General features: G+C 42.8%; 5 protein-coding genes across 13 annotated transcripts in view; 3 read left to right on the top strand and 2 right to left on the bottom strand.

Annotated features, from left to right (window-relative positions):
- The window catches only part of bloc1s2 (biogenesis of lysosomal organelles complex-1, subunit 2), a 53,089-nt gene extending 45,459 nt beyond the window's left edge, over positions 1–7,630 (bottom strand). For 8 of the 9 annotated variants that reach the window (XR_011087539.1, XR_011087541.1, XR_007482707.2 and 5 more), the window contains exons 1-4: positions 7,426–7,630; positions 6,866–6,982; positions 6,645–6,764; positions 6,456–6,560 (exon numbers count right to left, since the gene is read on the bottom strand). Coding sequence is in view for 2 of the 9 variants with exons in the window: in XM_049725650.2 (XP_049581607.1) it covers positions 6,456–6,560; positions 6,645–6,764; positions 6,866–6,982; positions 7,426–7,588 (505 nt within the window). In the remaining 7 variants the exon portion in view is untranslated. Of the gene's footprint in view, positions 1–5,631; positions 6,121–6,455; positions 6,561–6,644; positions 6,765–6,865; positions 6,983–7,425 lie in introns of those variants that run through there. The other variant, XM_049725639.1, reaches the window with a different exon arrangement.
- A 1,091-nt stretch (positions 7,631–8,721) lies between these two features.
- LOC125972149 (transcription factor 7-like 1-D) lies at positions 8,722–10,853 on the top strand. Its single transcript, XM_049725553.2, has 7 exons — positions 8,722–8,874; positions 9,194–9,246; positions 9,319–9,402; positions 9,488–9,653; positions 9,731–9,838; positions 9,910–10,003; positions 10,147–10,853. Exons 1-7 carry the CDS (start codon positions 8,854–8,856, stop codon positions 10,542–10,544), a joined length of 924 nt encoding a protein of 307 aa, XP_049581510.1. The 5' UTR covers positions 8,722–8,853; the 3' UTR covers positions 10,545–10,853.
- Positions 10,829–14,760, bottom strand: dhcr24 (24-dehydrocholesterol reductase). Its single transcript, XM_049725517.2, has 9 exons — positions 13,946–14,760; positions 13,560–13,715; positions 13,348–13,453; positions 12,849–12,967; positions 12,376–12,639; positions 12,167–12,310; positions 11,595–11,792; positions 11,295–11,473; positions 10,829–11,161 (listed from the first exon to the last, which is right to left on the bottom strand). Exons 1-9 carry the CDS (start codon positions 14,177–14,179, stop codon positions 11,008–11,010), a joined length of 1,554 nt encoding a protein of 517 aa, XP_049581474.1. The 5' UTR covers positions 14,180–14,760; the 3' UTR covers positions 10,829–11,007.
- Positions 14,761–15,326: 566 nt separating this feature from the next.
- Positions 15,327–17,358, top strand: si:dkeyp-51f12.2 (uncharacterized protein LOC100151460 homolog). The gene is made up of 2 exons (XM_049725626.2): positions 15,327–15,646; positions 16,145–17,358. The coding sequence occupies exons 1-2, from the start codon at positions 15,327–15,329 to the stop codon at positions 16,380–16,382; spliced, it is 558 nt and encodes a 185-aa protein (XP_049581583.1). The 3' UTR covers positions 16,383–17,358.
- Positions 17,359–17,908: 550 nt separating this feature from the next.
- On the top strand, positions 17,909–20,239 carry si:dkeyp-51f12.3 (uncharacterized protein LOC107988041 homolog). The gene is made up of 2 exons (XM_049725702.1): positions 17,909–18,428; positions 19,518–20,239. Exons 1-2 carry the CDS (start codon positions 18,169–18,171, stop codon positions 19,705–19,707), a joined length of 450 nt encoding a protein of 149 aa, XP_049581659.1. The 5' UTR covers positions 17,909–18,168; the 3' UTR covers positions 19,708–20,239.
- The last annotated feature ends 692 nt before the right edge of the window (positions 20,240–20,931 follow it).

Raw genomic sequence — 20,931 nt, 5'->3', positions numbered from 1 at the left:
TGCACAGATGTTTTGGGCGTGGCAGTTAGAAAAAGGAAAAAATCACATGTTTGGATGATTAAAAAAAAAAAAGTTAACGTCGTCAATGTGTGAGAGTGTTTGCTCCCTCTCAAACATGATCACTGATTGTGTTGTTGCATTTAAACAGCACGTTGACTCACACAATCTGGCAAGCATCACACAAGTGAAAAGAAAATTACATTGCAGGTTTTGGTTAAATCCAGTTCCAGGGGACTCTTCTGTGTGTGTGTTTCACATTAATTTTTTTTCATATTTATTCTGGGAATAATACATTTCCAGCATCAGCATGTTGAGCAACAGCTGATCATTTGACATTTTAATCTGGTATGAGCATTGAATTCATTTCTATTCTGCTGGCCACTGTTTGACCCTGGACCAGATGACTTCCTCAGGGAAACAGTGCCCGTTGTGTCTTGTTGTATTTTTTCGGTGTTGTTGCACTGCTGCGGAGGGGATGGATCCCGAGTCTCACAGGATGCTGCCAAATGTTTGGATTAGAACCGCAGCACCAATGTCCTCTGATCCATCGCCAAACACACAACAGGCAGCATGGGAAGAGCACAAACACACACACATGCGTGTGTATGTGCGGGCTCCTGCTTTTGAAATCACTTTCTCTTGGACGAAGACGCAAAGAAGCATGCGACGACGCTATACGATTTCTTCTTTGGCCAGAGCTATTTCCGAGTGGCGATACCGGAAAAGGCACAAACAACGGGGCTCCGAAAATAGAGATCACAAACATGGCGGTGGCCTTTTAACGAGCCAAGCAAAGTCGGGATAGCGTTTCACAGTCAGGATCTCCTGTTGGGTGGATGGAAATGGCAAGAGAGGAAGTGAGAATGCAAAGCCACTGAAGGGAAAAAATAATAATAATAATAAAAAAAATACAAAGCAGCCCCCAAATTAGGGGTCATCAAGTACAGAGGTGACTGGCGCAGCATGGGGGCGGGGCCTCCGATACTTCAAACCCGATACTGGACTACACGAGGAATGGGAAATGCACACGCCCTTTGCTGCATCCTCGTCTACATCTAAACACTTCCTATTTTTACTAGCCACTCTATAGGGTATCACAACGCGCACACACAATACATTGCATCCACGGCATACAACACACACACATACACAAAAACACACCTCGGCCCTCGGAGGAAGAAGGGCTGTTGAGAGTCATTAAACAAGGAGGCATTTTTAGAAAGGGGGAAACAAAGGGGGGAAGTGACATGACGTCGCGCAGGAGGGAATTGGACACACCTTGAGGAACACTTGCATACAATTCTTATTTCTCAAACACACACACACACTGCCAAGGTCTTCTCAAAATAGCCCCCAAATCAGAATCATCAGGATGTATAGCATCCAGTTTGTTTTCCCTTTGGAGGGTCTGACCCGAGGAAATCTGGTTCTTTAGAGGCCCTCGGTAATAAAAGTTGTAGAGTAACAAGAAATGTTATGTAAGTTAAGCGCAGCGACTGTCTTAAATGGTGATTGACGACCGCTGGCAAAAAAAAAGATATTATTTTGACTGCCGTTAGCAAGATTACACAAATAATGATTTCCGTGAAGCTCTGCGGAGGGGGGAGTTTGATTTTTGGTGGGAATCCAGATAAACATCTCACTTGAGCTTTTTATTTGAATTATTTATTAGGGGGGGTTCTCGTTCGTTCAAGTGTTTCATCCAACCAAGACTACAAATGCTAAGCTAGTAGCTGGCTAGCAAACAACAAACGATGCAACGCCATTTTGTGACTTTCATGAAGTGATTTTTTTGTTTGTGTTATGATCCATCCATCAATTTTCCGTCATGTGTATCCTCATTAAGATTTGAAAGCTGGAGCCCTTCCCAGCAGACTTTGGGTGACATTTCAACATACGGACGATTTAGCGGTTTCGCTAAATGCTACGTTTTTTTGGAATGCAGGAGGAAGCCTTCGTAAGTGGATTATGTATTAATTCATAAGACTCCCACACATCTGTTGAAGGTTAGACTTGCTACAGATCGTTCTAGGATCTCCAAGCGCGAGGAGGTCAGGCCATCAATCATGGCTCCCCCTCTTGCTCTCTCAATCTATGCGGACGAACCCGGCGGGGAAGAAACATTAGATACATGTGCGTGTTTACTGTTACATTATAGCTCAAGTCAAAGCGTCTTCTTCCTGTTTTCTCTCAAAATAGAAAGAATAATGATAGCTGGTTAGTCACACTCCGAGAGGGGTAGGCGCACATACACACTGAAAAATTAAATGAGGGGGGTTAGAATTAGATATCAAGTTGATTTAATTTATTAAATCAAATGTATAAGAAGACATGAAGCCCCTCCAGAAAGTCTATGTTGTGCTTTAGCTTGCCTCTCAAATAGCATCAGTTGAGGACAGAGTGAAAATAAAAGCTGGTTTAATTCAATGTTCTTTTTGGACGTTTCGTATACAAATAACACACACACATGCACACACACTGACCCCATGCGCTCATGTTAACACAAAACAGAGGTTCACTTGCTCGGATTGCCTTAGGGCCTATTTTTCAAACGCTTACTCACATGTGTGATAATAATGTTCTTAAAAGAAAAAAAAACAGAGCTAAGTCAGAACGTGACTGAACATACAATTTGTTAGGCAGATTTATTTATTGCATGTATTTCCTTTGGTAAGTGTTTGTTTCAATCTTAATTTCATTTATTTACATTTATTATTATCATTTACTTATTATTTTCCTACAGATGATCTTTTTTTTACATATATTTTTAAATGTATTGTTACCATAAAAACAGCTTTGTGAGTCTGAATGGCAAATTAATTTGAACTATATTAGCCTTTTTTTTTTCTTCCTTTTAACCACGCGAGAGGACTGTAGCTTAAGTACTAAGTGCTTTGGGACCACCCATATTTTATATATAAGAACAGCAAACAAGTTAAATGTGTTCAGTTTGGACATCTCCTGAGTCACAGAGTGTGGTTCTTTCCAGCGTGACCTCCCTGCAATCATCAATGTTATCCAACTTGGCCAAAGCGTGTGTGCTAAATTATTGTCTGATGGGAGTTGTGCCCGGAGGGACCGGAGCAGACCGAGACAATTGTTCCACTTGAAACTATTTACTGAGGAATTGCAATGAAAGAGGTCGTAGGTTGGCCGGGCCACTTTTAAAATGGCTACTTCTTGCTTAACGGTTGCATCTTGACAAAGAACTTGCCGGGAGCATTGATACGCCACTCCAATTGTGCATTTAGAAGTTATATTTAATCGCATCATGTTAGCATCCGTCTTTGGTCTTCAAAGACACATATGGGTCGTAAATCACTACTAATCTATTTGTTGCCGTTCCGTTGTCATACAAGCGCGCTCACAGATGCTTCTGGTGCCAAAGAGTCTGAGCGGTGTATATACGAGAAGCGCCGAACGCACTCAGAAGTATAAAATAAAACTTTTTTTTTGCGTCAATTCAATGGACATTGTGTTGGGGGCAGTATAGTACAGAGTTTTGTTCTTATCTGTCTAACTGTCTTGCTGCACCGTTTGTGGTCAAATAGTTAAAGCTTTAAATGTTGAAGCACGGCAACACCAGCGCTATTCGTTAGCCCGTCCATGGAAGTTTGCGTTGTTTGTTAGCATTAGGCTAAACAGACTTAAATCAGGTTTGCATTATAATGAGCTTATTTTTACACTTCTATGATTATAAAAAATTGCTTAGAATTTCCTGCATATTGGATTAAAAATCTAGGACAGCGATAGTTATTTATATTTTCTTTACGTCATTTAAGATAAAATATCTTCCAGGATTTTAGGATAGGATTTTAGCGTCGGTGTTATGCCCCGCTTTTGTGTATTACACGGCTTTCCATCTGTTCCCGTTTTAGATTTGCAATAATGGAAGAACGGTGTTGGGATTTTGCCGCAATCAAAATAGATTGCGTTGCTCGTCACCATCCAAGATCAACACACCTGCAGGCGCCGGCTTTTGGAATCGAATTTCAAAAGGCTCGTACGCGGCAAACTGTAAAGTCTCGCATCCTTACATTTGCGTGTAGAGTACATGAAGGTGTGAGTGATTGTGATGCCAAATGTTGACCTCATGTTGCTTGTCATGCCCCCCTCTCGTGGAGGCTTTTTGAAGTCGAGACTCTCAGATCTCAACATGTGGCTCATATTTGCACTCAAATACCTCCCAGATCTATTGGCTGCTTTGATATTGCACGTAAACACAAAGCGCATTGACATGCATTTTTGTGTCGCCGAGTTACTGCTTTAAGAGGGTTGAGGGCATCGTTACGGCCATTATGTATTCCATTGTTGTGAGCATGCAAGCAAAAGGGGTGCTGTGTTAGATTATGATGCCATTGTGGGGAAATATTAAATGTGGTTTCAAGACGGAATATGATCCCATGCAGTGCCTGTATTGATTTTTTTTTTTTAAAAAAGCTTAATGTCAGCAAGTATTTTTGCTTTGCAGTTATGGCAACAAGTCCATGACAAAAAAGGGTAAACTTCCAGATTTTCAACTCAATAAACACATTTTGTAATTTCCCCACATTTTCAATCCTAACAAGACAGCAGTGACGATAATATCAAATACTTTGTAGCTACGCTTTCAAAAGTACTTTTGAGAAATCTATACAGTCATTTCCTAAACTCAAGAAGATTAAGATCAGTGTTTTGCAATACAGTCTGGTTTGTTTGGGACACTGTTGGAAAAACACCAAACAAATGTGGTCACTAAAAGGACTTTTTAAGTGTCTGTGTGTCCGCTTTCATTCATGAGCAGGCTTTCACAATCTTTTTCGTTCGCTGGTTTGAGTGTTACACAACTCTGCGGCATGGCGGCGTGCCTTGTTGTTGTTCTCTGGGCCCACTTATGGAGATTTATAAAGCGAGGGACCTGCTTGCTCCCCATCTTATTCTCAAGATGTCTTTTATTTTTTTCTGGGAAACTCCCAGGGGAAGCTGAATGTCAAAGAGCCATAATGGAGAATGATTATTTTGTTGAAGGTTGCATCTGTATTCTGCACTACTGTAACCTCCAGAGATATTCTATAGACACTTCATTAGGTACACCACCATAAACTGTTCTTGCGTTTTAGAGCAATGACTATTTTGGTCCTTACTATGGAATTAAAAACAAAAAAAATACATGTCAATATTTTTAACCGGATCCAGATTTGAGAACCTCTGGGAGAAGGAGCAGAATTTGCACCCATGGGGCCTTGTAAACAAGCAGAGGGGGGAAAAGTAGACATGGAAGGATCACAGTGCAACAGTAAATAATGTTACAGTATGAATAATGAGCTCCCTCTGTGTGCCGGGGCCCCAAACGGACTAATGACAGAGACCTGGTTTACATTAGGCCTTACACAAACACACACACGTTTGCAGTACTTATGTATTCTTTGGATGAGTCAAGATCAGTTACGATAATTCGTGTTGTAAGCCAGAGATGGAACTTTCGGCAAACTAATTCTAGCTAGCTTGAATTACAGCAAAAATGTCCTTTGATTTACTTTGTCAGTTAATATTAGACCTTTCAGGTATTTGATTCAGTAATCAGGATAAGTTCGGTCAACCTGCTCTAAAAACTAATTAACTGTGGTAAGAGAAAAAGTCTGTGCAATCAAGTCAGCATTATGGTTTATTTAAAAAAAAAAAAACATGTTAAGTATTAGTAAATATTTTACAACATAGAATTTGTTAAATACATTTCAGTTTTAAGAGGAGGTTGGCTTTCAGTAGTCTCGGAACCTGCTTCATTTGACCGTTTATCTAAATTCGGGACGTGACATTAAACAAGTGCAGATCATGATCCTATGCTGGCATTCAACCAGGATGAGGCTGTTGCTATTTTGAAGAAAGTGCACACTCACTGCTGTACAACATTTGCTGTCTCACTGCGTGTTCAAATCTAAGGCCAAAACACTACCAGCCTTGAGCTGCTGCTTCCTTAGTAACCCGTTCTCTAGAAGTGGCCTCGAAAGTCAGTGTGCGTCATCCCGCCTTGCCGTGCACGCGCCGGAAATCAAGTGTGATTAGATCAGGTGACAGAAGGAAAAGCTACGTGTTTGTGCTGTGTCTGCCTTCATCGCTTCTCCAGTTTTTTGAATCGGGCCTCTGCAGAGAGAAGGAAAAACTTAGGCTGAGAGAGCTCGAAAGACAAGTTGATTTGTGGTGCAACATCGCCACATGCTGGACAACTGAAGACTCGACACAAACTGAAGCAAGAAGCACACTTTGCTTATCTGCCTATTTCTGACACCCCAAAGCTAACTAGGGTCACTTTCAAGTGACTGGGAAGTTGTTGATTTTTTCAAGACTTTAAATATTTTGTCAGATTTTCATGGAAAACATACGCTGGACGTTTTTAAAAATCATTTTTGGAGTTTCAAAATAAAACACACAATAACACAAAAAATCTCTGAAACCTTAATGCAACATTAGTGTCTTACCTAGTTTTTTGGAATATGCGTCCAGTTTATAGGCAGCTTGTTCCAATGAAGACACTTGCTCCTCAATCTGATTTATCTGGTCCAGGTAAGGCTGAAGGCTAGCATCTAAGAAAACAAACAAAGGTGACTGATAGAAAAGCGTTGATTGTTCCTCAGGAGAGGATAACACACATTTTACGCATGACTCACATTTATTGTTGAGATCTTGCAAGTTTCGACTGATATTGATGCTGATGTCTTTCATCTCCATGTATTTTAGACTAGTTAGCTTGTTCATGTTCTCCAACAGACGATAATCCTCACAAGTGGCTGAAACACGAACCATGAGAATGTTGACACAGTAAAACGACAAGTGAAGGCACATGGCCGAAACAAAATATAGAAGACGTGCAGAAATACACTAATGATACCAGTGAGTTCTCCTTGAAGAAAGACGGACATCTTTTCAAACATGTCGGTACAGAGCACATTGATGTCAGGCTCTGTGGGCTCCACGGCTTCTTCTGCTGTTTCCACACCGCCATCGCCTTGAGTTAGCAGAGGGAATAGTCATGTCAAATGTATTTATATAGCCTTTAATCACAAAAAAACATCACAAAGGGCTTCACATAATAAACCACAATTGTTCCAAAGTTTCAAAATAAGCATCTGTATTTAACTAACTTTAGCTTTTTTAGGGTGCAAAACATCTTCTGAAATAAAAATTTACATGGGCTTGTGTCATTTGTCTGCATTTAAAAAGAAATATTATTATTATACTAATGCAGTTTACTTAAAATATTTACATGAAAATCATTTCATAGAGCTCACTGGTAAATAGAGATTTTAGAAGAATAACAAAAGAAACGATGTACTATATACAAGAGTGGTCTTTGAGGCAACTTGCTTTAAACAATTGAAAAGACTACTACAGTTGTTGTGAGCTATTAGCATTAGCACGCTACGGAAGATGGAAGAAATAGTCACTTACTTGTCATGTTTTTTTTAACCGCTGGCAGCGGTGCTTCCTTCACGTCCTCTGCGCTTTCCCCGTAACTCGTTACAGTCGCAGTGGCGTTCGGAGGAGCAGAATGAACCCCGGGCGACCGGGAAATGCTGTCCATTGCAGCAGCGTCGTCTCCGACGGCAGCCATTTTGTGTCTGTTTTGACTTCCCCACGCCCCTCTATCATGTGACTTTGAGACACGTGTTTTCCTATTTATTTATTTTTTTATATATTTTCTTGAATAAAAATATAATTCCCGCAATATTTTGATAAAAAATGTTCAATTAAAATTGAAGTCCTAATATTAAGAAGAGTATTTGTATCTTTGAAGAGAAATACCTCCTTTCATTTAAAAACTAAAAATATACATTTGAAAGTCTGTATGCTACTTACCAATGTAAAATTTGGTCCTAATCGACGTTCGCCATCCTTTTTGTTCGGCTCCACATGAATATTTCATTCAATTTGAGCACCATTATTAGCGGCATTTTTCCACTATCACGTTTGTTTCCTCACCGAGGCCAACAATCCCACTGAAAAAAGAAAAAAAAAAAGTTGTCCGTTGGTCAAAGTCATAAAAATATAGATATGAAAAAAGAATACATTTCGAAGATAAATCTAATATACATAGCTTTGTGTTGATTGAATTTACGTGTAGCATCAAGTAGGCTACAGTGATTGCCTTTTCAAGCATTCTTTTTCTAGTTTATACCATATGGTCCTTGCAAAAGTTAAAAAGCATTAAAAAAGAATGCAAAAGTAAACGCAACTGAAAATATTTCGTATCTTTAAATTTTACTGACATAATTCCATTTTACACTTCAATTTAATCCTCAAAATGTGACGATCTGTTAACCAGATTTAACATTTCTAGCGTTTCTGATATTTAATATAAAACACCTATCAAAAGATGTTTAAAGAGTGCCATGAATTTATATTTTGAATTTATAACATATTGAATATCTAATATCATGTTTGACAGTGTTTATGAAAGTTTGTAACATTTACCGAAAATGCGATCACGTCAAGTGCACTGGTTCTGAAAATGACGACTCTCGAAGGCCCACCGAGAAGACGTGATGGACAAATTATTCTTTTTGTATCTCTTTAGTGGGTTTAAAAAGAGAAGTTGAAACCATTATGTCCAAATAGAAGGCGGCCACGAGCCACGTCCAGACGTTAGTTAGCGACCTAGCAGGTTAGCATAGCTGCTCTTTCATGTTCAATTTGCGTCATATCCGGTGATTCATCAAAGGCAATCCCTGTGTTGTGATTGGTTGATGAGGAGGCCTTTTTTTTTTATTTTTTTTACTAAGTATACCGCGATAAAAACGCCGATCATAACGAATAGATAGGATATCAGGAGCCCATCGATCAGACACACAGAGATTGACCCACGCTGATTCGACGAGGATGCAAAACCATCAAAAACAGGTAGGGAAAAGTTTTAGACCCAAATAACTTCAATAAAGAAACGTTTTCGCATTAATAACTTTTCTGAAACTTATTGGAACATGCACAAACTTGAAGACACAATTACAATTCGGGACGGAAAAACTCAACTGAAAACTAAAATGTTTAATTTAGTGTTCCAGATGTTTAATGAGGAATTGCAGCCAGATCTGAATGAAGATTAAAGTATGAACAACTAATACAAACTCTGGATTTTGAGGAGAATCATGCACGAGAACATGAAAAATGGAATAGTTACATATTTCTCATGAAACAATTAACTTTTTTTTTTTTTTTGCAGATTCTGGATGCCCACTTGATGGCCCCTTGGTGCCACCTGCCCGATCGAGTGATGTAAGTAACAATACATTAGTGATGTTTCTATCGTCAACATTTCTGCAGCCTAACGTACGTGTTTTTCTGTAGCCTTGGACACGTGTCCAACAACGTACCAACATCAGGATGTTACCTGCTCACTCCGATCATACCACCAACACCTCAAAAAGCACGGTAAATGCTCAGTTTCTGCAAAATGTATTCCTTTGAATGCCCACACGATGGTGACATGCATTTGCTTGTGCTTTTGATTTTCCAGCCGGACAAAAGGACCCCAGACTCCTTCTAAACCATATATAAAGAAACCACCGAACGCGTTTATGCTGTTTATGAAGGAGCAACGGCCGTTTGCCAAGGCTCGACTTGAAAATTTAACCGGAGAGCGAAAAGACAGTGCGTCAGTTAATAAAATCTTGGGGCAGATGGTAAGTACGATGCGCACGCATTCACGCGCGCATGTTTTTTTTTTTTTTTTTTTGACACTTTCTCATTAAATCCACAGTGGAAGTCGCTCAGCCCGGATGAGCAGTTCAAATACTTTATGGAATCTGATCGGCTAAACCAGATCCACGCCAGCTTGCACCCAGAATGGTCCTGTCGGGATAACTATGTGAGTTAGAATCCATCGGAATTAAAAAAAGTGTTTTTGTGTGAAATGACGTGATTTTGTGTTTTGTGCAGGGTCAAAAGAAAAAGAGAGTGTGGTGCAAGACTAAAAAATCCGAATACACCAATATCCAACCGTATGATTCTGTCATGGGCAATAATAATACAGGTACGTATTGGAAAATGTTTCTTTCAATTTTTTGAACTGATCATCTGACCGAGCGTGTCAATCCAAACTGAGCATTCTGTTTAGCGAAGGAAGACTCGCAGTGAATCTAATCTCGGGAGTGACTGGAGTTTTTGTGTTTGCAGTGCATGTACCTGACAACCCCGCACCGGCCCCCACCTCTGTCAGTTTCAGCCACTTTGAGGCCCCCGAAGCAGACCTGAGTGGCCACTTGGCGGTGCCGAGGCAGCCCTTATTCCCGTATATGAGCACTTGGCAGGCAGGGCCGAATGAGGACCCTGACTTCACCATCGGTCAGGGTGTTGAGATGCCTCCATTTTCGTCCTCATCGATTGACCTGACACCCTCCGACCTATTTAAGGAGTTGGAGGATTTGGACATGTCTACTAGCTCCTTCTGGGATTCACCCGTGTCTAGCAGCAGCTTGCATGAGGACGAGGAGGATCTGACCTCTGTCCTTTTTAGGCAGCTCGTAGCTATGGAGGCGGCTGAGGCGTCCTCAGCCTCCCAATTATTTTCCTAGCTCATTTAGGGCGTGGAAACAGACAATGAATTGATTCTTTTTATGAATGTTTTTATATACATGATACATTTCTTCTTTTTATCTGTTTCTATTACATATATTACATACTTATAATCTATTAATTTTTTCCTTTTAACTCTTTTAATGGTCTAACTTTATTCGTAATATTTTACAATTTGAACTTACAATTGCTTTGCAAAAGTTGTTTTGTCTGTTTTATCTATTTTTAAAATGAATTTTAGTCTGTGTGACACAAATGCACTTGATTTTAAGAATGCGAACTGTACATTTTAAATTTTTATTGATTAAAACACTGTGTTATAAAAATTGGACATTGTTATCTATTTTCAAAAAATGTTTGTCAAACTTTTTTTAACACGCAGGCACATTAAGACTTGACGGTAGATGATCAACATATGTCACATTTGATGGGGACACGATCCCAACCTGCGGCCACAGAAGATCAGTGTCTGGCGGCTTTACAAATTTTGTCGTAAACTTCAGGGAAAGCATCCTTGCAGCCGAGCTCCTCTCTCAATTTCTGATACAGCCGCCCGTCAAACATCTCCCAGAACTCGTCGCGGTCCATGTAGACGTCGGCGTACAGCATCTGGAACCTGCAAAGTCAACAGAAGAACCTTAGAAAACATCTCTGAGTCATTAAACTAGAAGGCAAATGTCGCCAAAGGAATTTGAAATATTTGCGCGTTTAAACTTTACAGCAGAAATACAAACTCTTGAGCGACGTACCCGTGGACGTCTCGAACAAACTTCTCCAGCCGCCTCGTCGACGCCGTTGCCTCAAAGTGTTTGACTTTGGGCTCGCCGTAGGCACCGATGTCCACGTACAGTTCCTCCTCGTCACTTTTGGGGTGGACCATGCCCCTGCCGGGTGGTAGGAGGAACGGGCAGAGCCAGAGAGGGTAAACCTGAACACAGAAAAAAAAAAATGTTCGAAGGGCCATGTCGAGAGGTGGCTCGCATAATCCAAAATCTTTTGTCCATCTATCTATCCCAGCATTTTGGCGAAAGTCAAAATGTCTTCTCTACCTGGATGTCCTGGTGGAAGCATGTGATGGCAGAGTGCAAGTCCTTCATGGGCACCAGCATGTCCTGGACCACGTGGTGCTGCTCGTACAGACGCCGGATGGTTTCTCCTTGCGTGAGTTTCAGCAGGGAAATCTTGGGCGGGACCATCCAGCCCAAGAGCCAGCGGAACGCCGGGTGGTTGCCAAAGGGAATGATATCCTGGTGGGGTGACAATTTCACCCCGTGACGCACAACTGACGTGCGACCAAAACTGATCAATTCTACATCGTCCACAACCATAACATCATTGAGTGCGATTTTAAAATCATTTCACGGAAGAAGCGAGAAGAAAATTACAACGCCAAGAAGAAGCAGATATCGTTTCAAGATTTCGTCGAGTCAGCCCATCCCGTGACATGGCTTTCAATGCGAGCAGACGGCGTCCGCAGATGGCCACGTGTCAGACCAGCACGATGCATAATTAAACACGCCATTAAGTGGCTGCACCAAACTAATGGAGTCTCATTTCGGTCTCTGAAAAGTAATCGCAATGGCAATATTGAGTGTGATAAGATGATTTTTCAAAAACCTACCTGGAGCTCCCAGAAGATGCTGCGTGTGTGTCTGTGGTAGTATTGTCTGAGGGGGATGTATTCCACGCCATCCTTGTCGCCCACCAGGTAGCCCTCCACGTGTTTGAAGAACCACGGTTTGAAGTGCAGCCCGATTCTGTTGATCTGAAGGGAAACAACTCAAACATTTGTCATATAATTAGTTATTTATATTTATATAAAAATCCTACCTTGTCGGGCTCGGCGTGCTCGCTCATGCTCCCCGTCATGATGACGGCGGAGTCCAGCGTGTACTGGATGCCCTCCACAAAAGTGTTGCGCTTGTCTCGCGACGCCTCGGCGAAGCGACGGCAGATGTTGTCAAGGCCTCGCACCGGCTCGTAGCGCAGCTTCACCCACGGCTTGGCAGGCACGATTTTGATCTCAGCCGCCACCAGGAAACCAAGAGTGCCGCAGGACCACGGCACGGCGTGGAAGAGATCCGTGTTCTCGTCCTAGTGGTCAAAACAGTGTATTAGAGTTGAATTTTTTAAAAGGGGATAGCTATTTAATTAGCTAGCTAGCTAATCAAATCAATCAAATATCTAATTTTCATCAATTTACGATAAAGTTTTTTTTTCAGTAAACGTATGGGAATGTTTAAAATAGTCAATTACCTTTCCAAGCAGAAAATCTAGTCTATTTTTTTCTACCTGTGTCTCACCTCACTGCAGCGCACAAAGCTGCCGTCAGCCAGCACCAGCTCGTAGGCCACGCAGATGTGCTGGAAGAGGCCGTGAATGTGAGAGGACGACTCGATGCCGGTGCCCATCACCAAACCACCTGAGACAGATGAGAGGGAGCCGGAGAAGGTGGTGTGATTTAATTTCTGGGAGCACAACAACAGAGGCCGCTCGCCGTGGAGCTGCGCACGGACGTCAGGGTAAACGAATGCGCCTGATGGGAAAACATTAGGCCGCGTTGATGTGCAGTTTATGGCATCAGGAAATCCATTATGAAACACGATCCCCGGGCGCCTCCAGCTCGGGGGCCATTTCCGCCGTATTTTTTTTTCTTTCTGTTTTTATCTGCGCAGCTCCAGCGTCGTCCCTTTAATATTATTAGGAACAAGGCCAAACAGGAAGCAGTGATGGATGGGGGGACCGAAGTCTCCTTCCCCCATCATAGCTCCTCCTACTCTGCAAGACATGAATGTGACGTACCCACGGTGAGGTCATCCAGCTCAGGGAGCACAGGTAGAGTCCAACCAATGGAGGTGAGGAGTGCCGTCACCTGACCCATGTTGGCCAAGGGCTCCACTCGCACCACCTGAACACCAAACAGACAAAAAGACCAACTTCAAAATCAGGGAATGGCCTCCAAAAATCCTAGGAGACAAGAGTTTGCAATCAATATGGCTGAGTCTTCTTCCCACCTGCTTTTGGGTGTCCACCTCCAGGATGTCCATCATATTGATGGTGATGTTCCTGTGGGTCTTCTTGTACTTGCCCACCCGTAGGGACACTGTGAGCCACCCGGGTCGGCCGGTGCACATGAAGCCCTTGCTTCCTTCCTTCCTCCACTCGCGCACCTGAAAACGGGTCAGAGTCGCTGCGGGTTGGTTATCTTATTTTTACACCTGATCAGCAGTTGAGAATGCCAACTTTCACCTTTCTTCACAAAGGCTCATTGTGAAATCAAACCAAGATGCCAACCTGATCACTAATTTTATATTAGACTTTGTTTTGGCTGAACACAAAGACACAGCAGATACACCTTGGACCAAGTCTTATCCTCTGCGCATGCGCCGGGTTTGCTCACCTGTCTCTGGATGTCACGCACGCGCTGCTCGTGCAGTTTCGGCGCCGAGCACATCTTGAAGATGAGCCATGCTCTCACGTAAAAGTACACGTCGAAAACGACAGACAGAGGCAGCAGAAACAGGCACACGAATATCCACCGCTGGTGAACTATTACGTAGTCGACACCTTTCACTTGGACCCACAGGAGGAGCAAAAGAAGCGCCGTAAAACCGAGGTAGAGCAGCGACTCCATCTTGTATGCTCATGTGGAAGCCCGATCGTACAGAAAAAACGCTCTTTGACACACAAAGTTAATCTTATCACACAAAACTTATCATACTTTCCACGGAGATTGGTTTGTTAAAGTGCCAAATGCCAGCGCCGGTCACCCTACACCAGTGATAGGAGAATGGTGCTCGCTGGATTTTAAGCCACGCCTACCAGAAGACACCCATTGGTGCATTACCCCGTAAAGGCGGGATGAAGCGTAAATGCCTCGCTGCGATTGGTCGAGCGTGGAAGAGTGGCACATATTTCTTTGGCACGCTCGACCAATCGCAGTGCAGGAAATTGGTCACACCATCCCACCCGCAAAGCTACAGTGTGCCAAAATCATGTTTTATTAAAAAATAAATAAAAGTAATGTGCGTATTAAACGTACATTTTATATGAAACAAAATGTTTTAAAGGTGTTATTTCTATACATCATTTTAATCCTATAATAAAGTATTTATTTATATAACAAATCCCCTGAGTGTGAGAAATAACTTGGACGCCTGGACATTGGAACAATATTTCCATTTGTGTGACATTATTGCGTGTAAATCTTCAGAAATCTTATTCACATATCTCACTATTGTTTTTCACAAGAGGCTTTGTTTGTGTATTCCTAATGGGCCATCATCATTGGAATTGTTACCACACATGCTCTTATTTCTGTAATTGATGTCACATGCATAAACCCAGTTTCCATGTCATCATTTTCCTGGACACACACACACACATACACACAAACACACACATGCACACACACTAAAGTGGTAGGCTTCAGACACATTAGACAGAGGAGGGTGGGGCGCCAGTAAAGATTTCTTAATGGGCTCTTCAGTCTTCTCGTCCATCTGCTGTGATGACAAACGCGCAGCTTGTCCACATCAGCCTGCTCTGCAAACAAGCCCTTCATTTCGCCTCAAAAAGATCACTTCCAGCACCTTCACCCAAAGCTGGAGCCTCACTTCTTTCAGCACTTTCCACTCCCGGGGATGAAAAAGTGAGTTTTTCTGGATTATTTGAAGGAATACGTGAATGTCTGATCACCTTCCGAGCGTATGGAGCTCTCCATCCCGTCCGGATCCGAGTGACGCTATCCGTTGGGCCTCGGCGCCGACCTCGCAGTGGAGATGATGCCGTCCCTGCACCATGGAGCCATCTTCATCGGTGCCTTCCTCATCGTGACGGGCGGCTCCACCGCCTTCCTGGTGTCGTCGCAGAGCCGCCTACAGCCCTTCTCCCTTTGCTGTGTGGTGCTGGGGGTGGTCATGCTCATCTTGGGGCTCTTCTGGGCCATGAACAGCAAGAGCACCTCCAACTACAACCAGCAGGAGTTCGACCCTGACTGCCCTCACTACCCTTATAATGAGTACGCTGGTTACAGCAGCCATGCCCTTTTTGCGCACGACGCCAGTCGCTTCCCGGAGTCCCAATCGGTCTTTATGCCAGGGTGAGTTTCGTCATTTTTAATTTCCTCGCACACTGAAGGACTAAAAAAAAAAAAAAGGTCGTTTCTTTAGGCTAATCCACAAGTGTCAAATTCAAACGTCGTATTATATACAGCATTTTATACATATGAAAATAGAAAAATGAACAGTAATTGTATAAGTTTGTCTGTCCAAGAATTGTCTGCTGTTATTAACTCTCCGGGTTGCGTCACGGGTACAAAGTAGACTAGTTCTGGGTGACAGAGCTGCCTACTTGGCGGCCATGTTGGTAGGGGCAACACAGCCCTTCTTTATGGTATCCAATCATAATGGAGGTGAAAAAAGGAAACGTACTTACAGTACATCGAGGCTCTTTAAAGCACCAGTAAAATAAGTGTGGATTAACTTTAAAACTGCATTTTTTAAATATTTATTTCCAATAACTTTATACCGAGATCCGAACCTCAGAATGACGAGGCCCTTAAAGAAGATAATGAAGCATTTGTTGTGTTCCCGAGCAGGACTCTGGATTGCCAACGACAAGGCACTCGCAGCGAGGACTTTGACTACCCCCCCATGGATCACGGTGGCTTCAGCCCATCGCCGCATCCTCCCCCCTGGCTGGGACCTCCGCCTCCCTACGAGGTGGCCATCAAAACCACGTGCAGCTCCACGCACCTACGCCGCGCCTACTCTGACACGCACCTAGCCGCCGAGCCACTGTTCGGACGCTCCAGAGAGATTAGCTTTGAGGTTTAAAAGCCATATCCAACATCCTACCACGCTTATCTTCAGTAGGGTGATGTCACGAGTGAGATGGAGCCGAGCCTGGATGACTTTGGGTGGAGGCGGGGCGGGGTACACCTTGGACAGCTTGCCAGGCAATACCTGGGAACAAACACTCACACCTATGCACAATTCAAGAGTCTTCAATTAACATAATATGCACGTTTTTGGAGACATAGAGTGAATGTAAAAAAAGGTTGACAAACATGCCAGAAATGAGAAACTAGATCAAATTCAAAACTTTTCCGACAAATAATGTAACTCAATACAGTACGACTCAATTGAAATTGTTCATATCTTTTCAAAAAAAGAGGAATGAAAAGAAATGATTGAACTAATGGGGTTGCAAATGTGTGCACACCCTCATAGCTAGGATGTGGCTGCGCTCAGAAAAAAAACAATCACATTGAAACTCATTTTTAAATGGGAGTCAGCACACACCTGCCACCATTAAAAGTGCCTGAGATTGACCCCAGATACACTTTGGCTGCTTTAGTAGGATTTTCCTGCCTTTATTTTGCTTTCTCGCTAAAGGTTTTATGCTAAGACTGACTGCTTTTTGGAGCTGTTCATAAAATACGAGGCGCACTCAGGTCCAGTTGAAGAAAAACAGCTCCTGTTCATGATAGTGTCACACACTATATATTTTATTTAAAAATCTTTGGGGTATTTGTTTGTAGTCATATATGTCTATTTATTTAAATATTTTAAAAATCATGAGGAGTGACCATCAGATTTCAGGATTTTGGTGAGACTTTGAATATAGATGATGCATTTTTTTTTTGACATAAAGATCCCTCCATATGCATGTTTTTAAGGGTTCATCATGCAAGAGATTTTCAACAGTTTGTTTGACTATGAGTGTGTGAATGTATTCATATCAACTGAATAAAAAAGTGATTAAGGGCACAACTGGACTGTGCAGACTGTTGGCTGTCTTATTTTTACACTTCTAGTTAAAATACAATACTATTACTGTATACTACTATTTTTATTTAAACAAAACTAGACTATTAAATTCCTATTTCAGAACGTTCAAATGATATTCCTGCAAGATGTATTTACACGTTTGTTCTTGTTTTTCCCCCAAAAAAGTCATGCTCCAAAGTTTTCTCGAGGATTTGTATCAGCCGACCATTCGGTCCTGTCACAATTGCGCCCTCGCCTGGTTTCTGCTCAGTACTGCAAGTATTTGCTTCAACATCTGGATACGAGAGAAAAAGTGTTTAATATTTCTCTCCGTGCCATTACTTTATAAATGTATTTATATTTCATTCAAGCTTGCTATATATCGTTCTTTCAGTCAGTATCATGCCAAATAAATCCATTTCGCCTTCGTGGCCGATTTCTCCAGAAACTGCATTCTCGACTTTTTGAGTTTCTATCTGCTAACATTGTTTACGTCAGTCCAACATGTGCACCAAATGTGCATGGACCTGTCCAGCCCAAACGAATCTCGTCACAGAAAACCCCTCCTCGTGTACCCCCCCTCCCTCCACACACGCACACACTTCCTCTCTGCTGCAGCCACAAAGCAAAGCCGAGTTCCCCGGTTACCGCGTCTCTCCTCCGCCGCAAACCCGGATATGCTTGCTCTCCACGCGGCAACACCCGGGAGCTTCACCCCCTAAGCATCAGCAGGAGGAGGCGGCATGGAAGTGTTTTTACCTCGACAAGATGCCTGAACAAGCACACGCGTCTTCGCAGCAGGCTGGCTGAGGACTCCCGAAGGAAGGCGAGGAGGAGCGGGACGGCGGCGATGCCGCTGCCCCAGTGCGCGCTGCTCCTCCTGGGCGTGCTGCTGATGGTGGCGGGCGGGGTGGTAGCCCTGTTCGCGCCTATGCCCAGTTTTTCGGCGCCCGTCTTGGGGCTCTTCCTGGGTATGGGGGGCGTGGGCCTGCTGGTGAGTGGACTGTGCATGGCCATGAAGAACCTGCAGGCGGCGGTGCCTGGACACTTCTTGCTGCACCCGCGGACGGGCACTCGCTTCAGCCCGCAACAGTCGCTGGCCATCCAAAGGTAGAAAGACGAATCATTACGCATGACGTCACACTTAATTACGGGTGCCAAAAGACAGATTTCTCCCCTGGGAGGCTAGAGCAGCCAACATTTATACTTAATATAATTATCAGCAAATTTAGCAAAATAAGTGAAAACTAATTCACCAAATAATTTTTCGTAAATGATAAAGAATACGTCTGATTATTGGTGTACATGTGTTGCGCCACCAATTCTAAAATTAAAAAATTAAAATGAGTATTATTACACAAAACCCGCAGTCTTTTATTTACTATATATAGAGAAAATGTAGATTTAAAAAGAACAAATACTGTAATATAAAATTACAGTTGCATTTACAGCGATAGTAATACTCATTGATTACATTGACCTGGTGTCCCTGCATTCAGTGAGTGCGCGTGCATGAGTGTATGTGCGCGCGCTGCAAAGGCATTGATGCTTGAACATCAGTCATCTAATAATATCTTAAAGGGCGCTCTCCAGCACAAATACCTTTGACAAAGCTCCTGTAAGCAAACACTAAACAGACCTCATCCATTATTTACCCTGCTTTCCTATTGAGAACTGAATTCCTGAGGAGGCATTTATTTCAGGTGAGGTTCCCATTAAAAAATACAACACTTTTTAATTGGATCGGAATTCCCGAGGTGTTTATTTGTTCACACGAGCGATTGAGTGAGGAATGGAATCTTTTAGTGACAAATGGATTATTTGAGGAAAGGTATTTGTGCATCGTCGTATTTATGTTGTAATTGTCATTATGCAGGATTAGTTTGGAGTTTGTCACGCAAGTGACGTGCTTTGGGGCTTCAGGAAGATGACAGTGAGAATAAAAAGGTGGCAGTTTTACGGCTTGATTATCGACGAACGTCATGCATGAAGCTTGACACACTCCAATGACGTCTGCACTTTAAACAAGAGGTGCTCTGTTCTGTGTTAAACTGGTCACACAACTACTACCACTTTGAGTATTGTTTGGAAAATTGAAAATGCTTTATAAGCAGACTTTATGACTTCCCATGTGAGGACTAGATTGAAAAGAGGAAGTAGAGCATTTTCATGAATTATCTGTCATATCTCCCTCTTCAGGAGGTTGGACCGAATCCGACGGGAGATGTCAACAGACTCTGTCAGCGGTGGGCCGGACCCTGGACCGGCCCTGGAACCATCTCCGGAACCAGCGCTCCCGTGTACCCCGCCCCCCTGGACCATGGAACCTCCACCGTCCTACGACACAGTGATGAAGATCCAAGAGCATGGCGGCAACGAGCAGCTCTAACGTCGCAACTATAATGACTGTGGACAAAATGGTCGCTAACAAGCTGCTTGGCTGCGGTGCCTTTATAAGGGGAACCAAGGACTTTCCTAAACTCGATTGGCTTGCTTGAATTTACGTGACCAACTACTGTGGCTGCACAGCACTTCCTGTTTTGACAAAGCATTCCCTAAACACTAAGTGCCTTATCTGAAACCGGTTTTCACATAGTTAAGAGCATCATTCAAAACAAAAAAAAATCCAAAATGATTCACATTTTCCTTTTCCCACAAAAGCCTGAATTTGATTGGAGGTGAGGTATTTATCTGTGTATCACTATGGTGAAATCCGGCCTCTGTGCCATGAAAAATAATTTGAGACAGCGTCCAATCAGATCGCTCGACTGTTATTCACCACGCTACTGACGGCCACTAGGGGGCAGCTTTGCATGGTAGCTGCAGATTCCTTGATTGACGTCTACTCGATTTGTTGATGTATTGTTTTGGTGACAATTTTGACATACTTTTGTTATATAAAAATTTTATGGTTGCTGGTATTTTTTTAATTCATTTGACTGTTTTTAAAGGGGACCACAGGTCACGCTAGATTTTAACTTAAGGTGCCAAATCTAAAAAGCACACAAACAGCAAACCTGCTCTAAAAACTAACTCAATTTTTAAAAAAATAGTCAAATAAAAACATAACTAATGGAAAATCCATACGTGTTGTAAGACTGGGCCCAAGGTGACCTATCACAACGCTCCCGGCCTCGCTTGTCTTTGGGCTTTAATAGGCAGCAGAGTGGAACCTTGACCGCCTTCCTCTTTCCCCACACACACACACACACACACTACCTCACCTTCAAGCTTGAGTGTCATGGTGGAAGGGAAGCCGTACCGCTATGGGCTGATAGTTGCCGGCTGGTGCGTGGTTGCTTTGGGCCTCTTCATCATGACCAGGGAGAGGCCTCACGTCTACGCCACCATGTGTGCTCTGGGCGGTGCCATGGTTCTGGTCGGGACCACGTGGAGCCTGTGCCAGTGTTACCCTAAGGTTGGTTTCCTTGCAAATTAAAGTCGGTTATTGTTGACACTGATGTGTGTATTATTAGATTGTTCTCGCTCCCGGGATGTGGAATGAGAACCTGGAGGAAGTAGCACGTCCTACTCAACATGAGAGGTACACACACACATTATTCACATATGCAGTATTTCTTAATGTAAATATATTGGAGTAACAATTGAACAC

This window comes from Syngnathus scovelli, chromosome 10, assembly GCF_024217435.2.
Source record: "Syngnathus scovelli strain Florida chromosome 10, RoL_Ssco_1.2, whole genome shotgun sequence".
Lineage (NCBI taxonomy): Eukaryota > Metazoa > Chordata > Actinopteri > Syngnathiformes > Syngnathidae > Syngnathus > Syngnathus scovelli.
This window is presented reverse-complemented; position numbering and strand designations above follow the sequence as displayed.

What these genes read in the sequence shown, in the direction of transcription:
- si:dkeyp-51f12.2 (XM_049725626.2), top strand. Translation starts at nt 15,327, where the DNA reads ATGATGCCGTCCCTGCACCATGGAGCCATCTTCATCGGTGCCTTCCTC. An exon ending in CAATCGGTCTTTATGCCAGG is followed by an intron (nt 15,647 to 16,144) that starts GTGAGTTTCGTC and finishes GTTCCCGAGCAG; the next exon opens with GACTCTGGATTGCCAACGAC.
- LOC125972149 (XM_049725553.2), top strand. Translation starts at nt 8,854, where the DNA reads ATGCAAAACCATCAAAAACAG. An exon ending in ATAAAATCTTGGGGCAGATG is followed by an intron (nt 9,654 to 9,730) that starts GTAAGTACGATG and finishes TTAAATCCACAG; the next exon opens with TGGAAGTCGCTCAGCCCGGA. An exon ending in GGTCCTGTCGGGATAACTAT is followed by an intron (nt 9,839 to 9,909) that starts GTGAGTTAGAAT and finishes TGTTTTGTGCAG; the next exon opens with GGTCAAAAGAAAAAGAGAGT.
- dhcr24 (XM_049725517.2), bottom strand. Translation starts at nt 14,179, where the DNA reads ATGGAGTCGCTGCTCTACCTCGGTTTTACGGCGCTTCTTTTGCTCCTC. An exon ending in TGCGTGACATCCAGAGACAG is followed by an intron (nt 13,716 to 13,945) that starts GTGAGCAAACCC and finishes ACCCGTTTTCAG; the next exon opens with GTGCGCGAGTGGAGGAAGGA. An exon ending in TTTGTTCGAGACGTCCACGG is followed by an intron (nt 11,162 to 11,294) that starts GTACGTCGCTCA and finishes TTGACTTTGCAG; the next exon opens with GTTCCAGATGCTGTACGCCG.
- si:dkeyp-51f12.3 (XM_049725702.1), top strand. Translation starts at nt 18,169, where the DNA reads ATGCCGCTGCCCCAGTGCGCGCTGCTCCTCCTGGGCGTGCTGCTGATG. An exon ending in CAGTCGCTGGCCATCCAAAG is followed by an intron (nt 18,429 to 19,517) that starts GTAGAAAGACGA and finishes CTCCCTCTTCAG; the next exon opens with GAGGTTGGACCGAATCCGAC.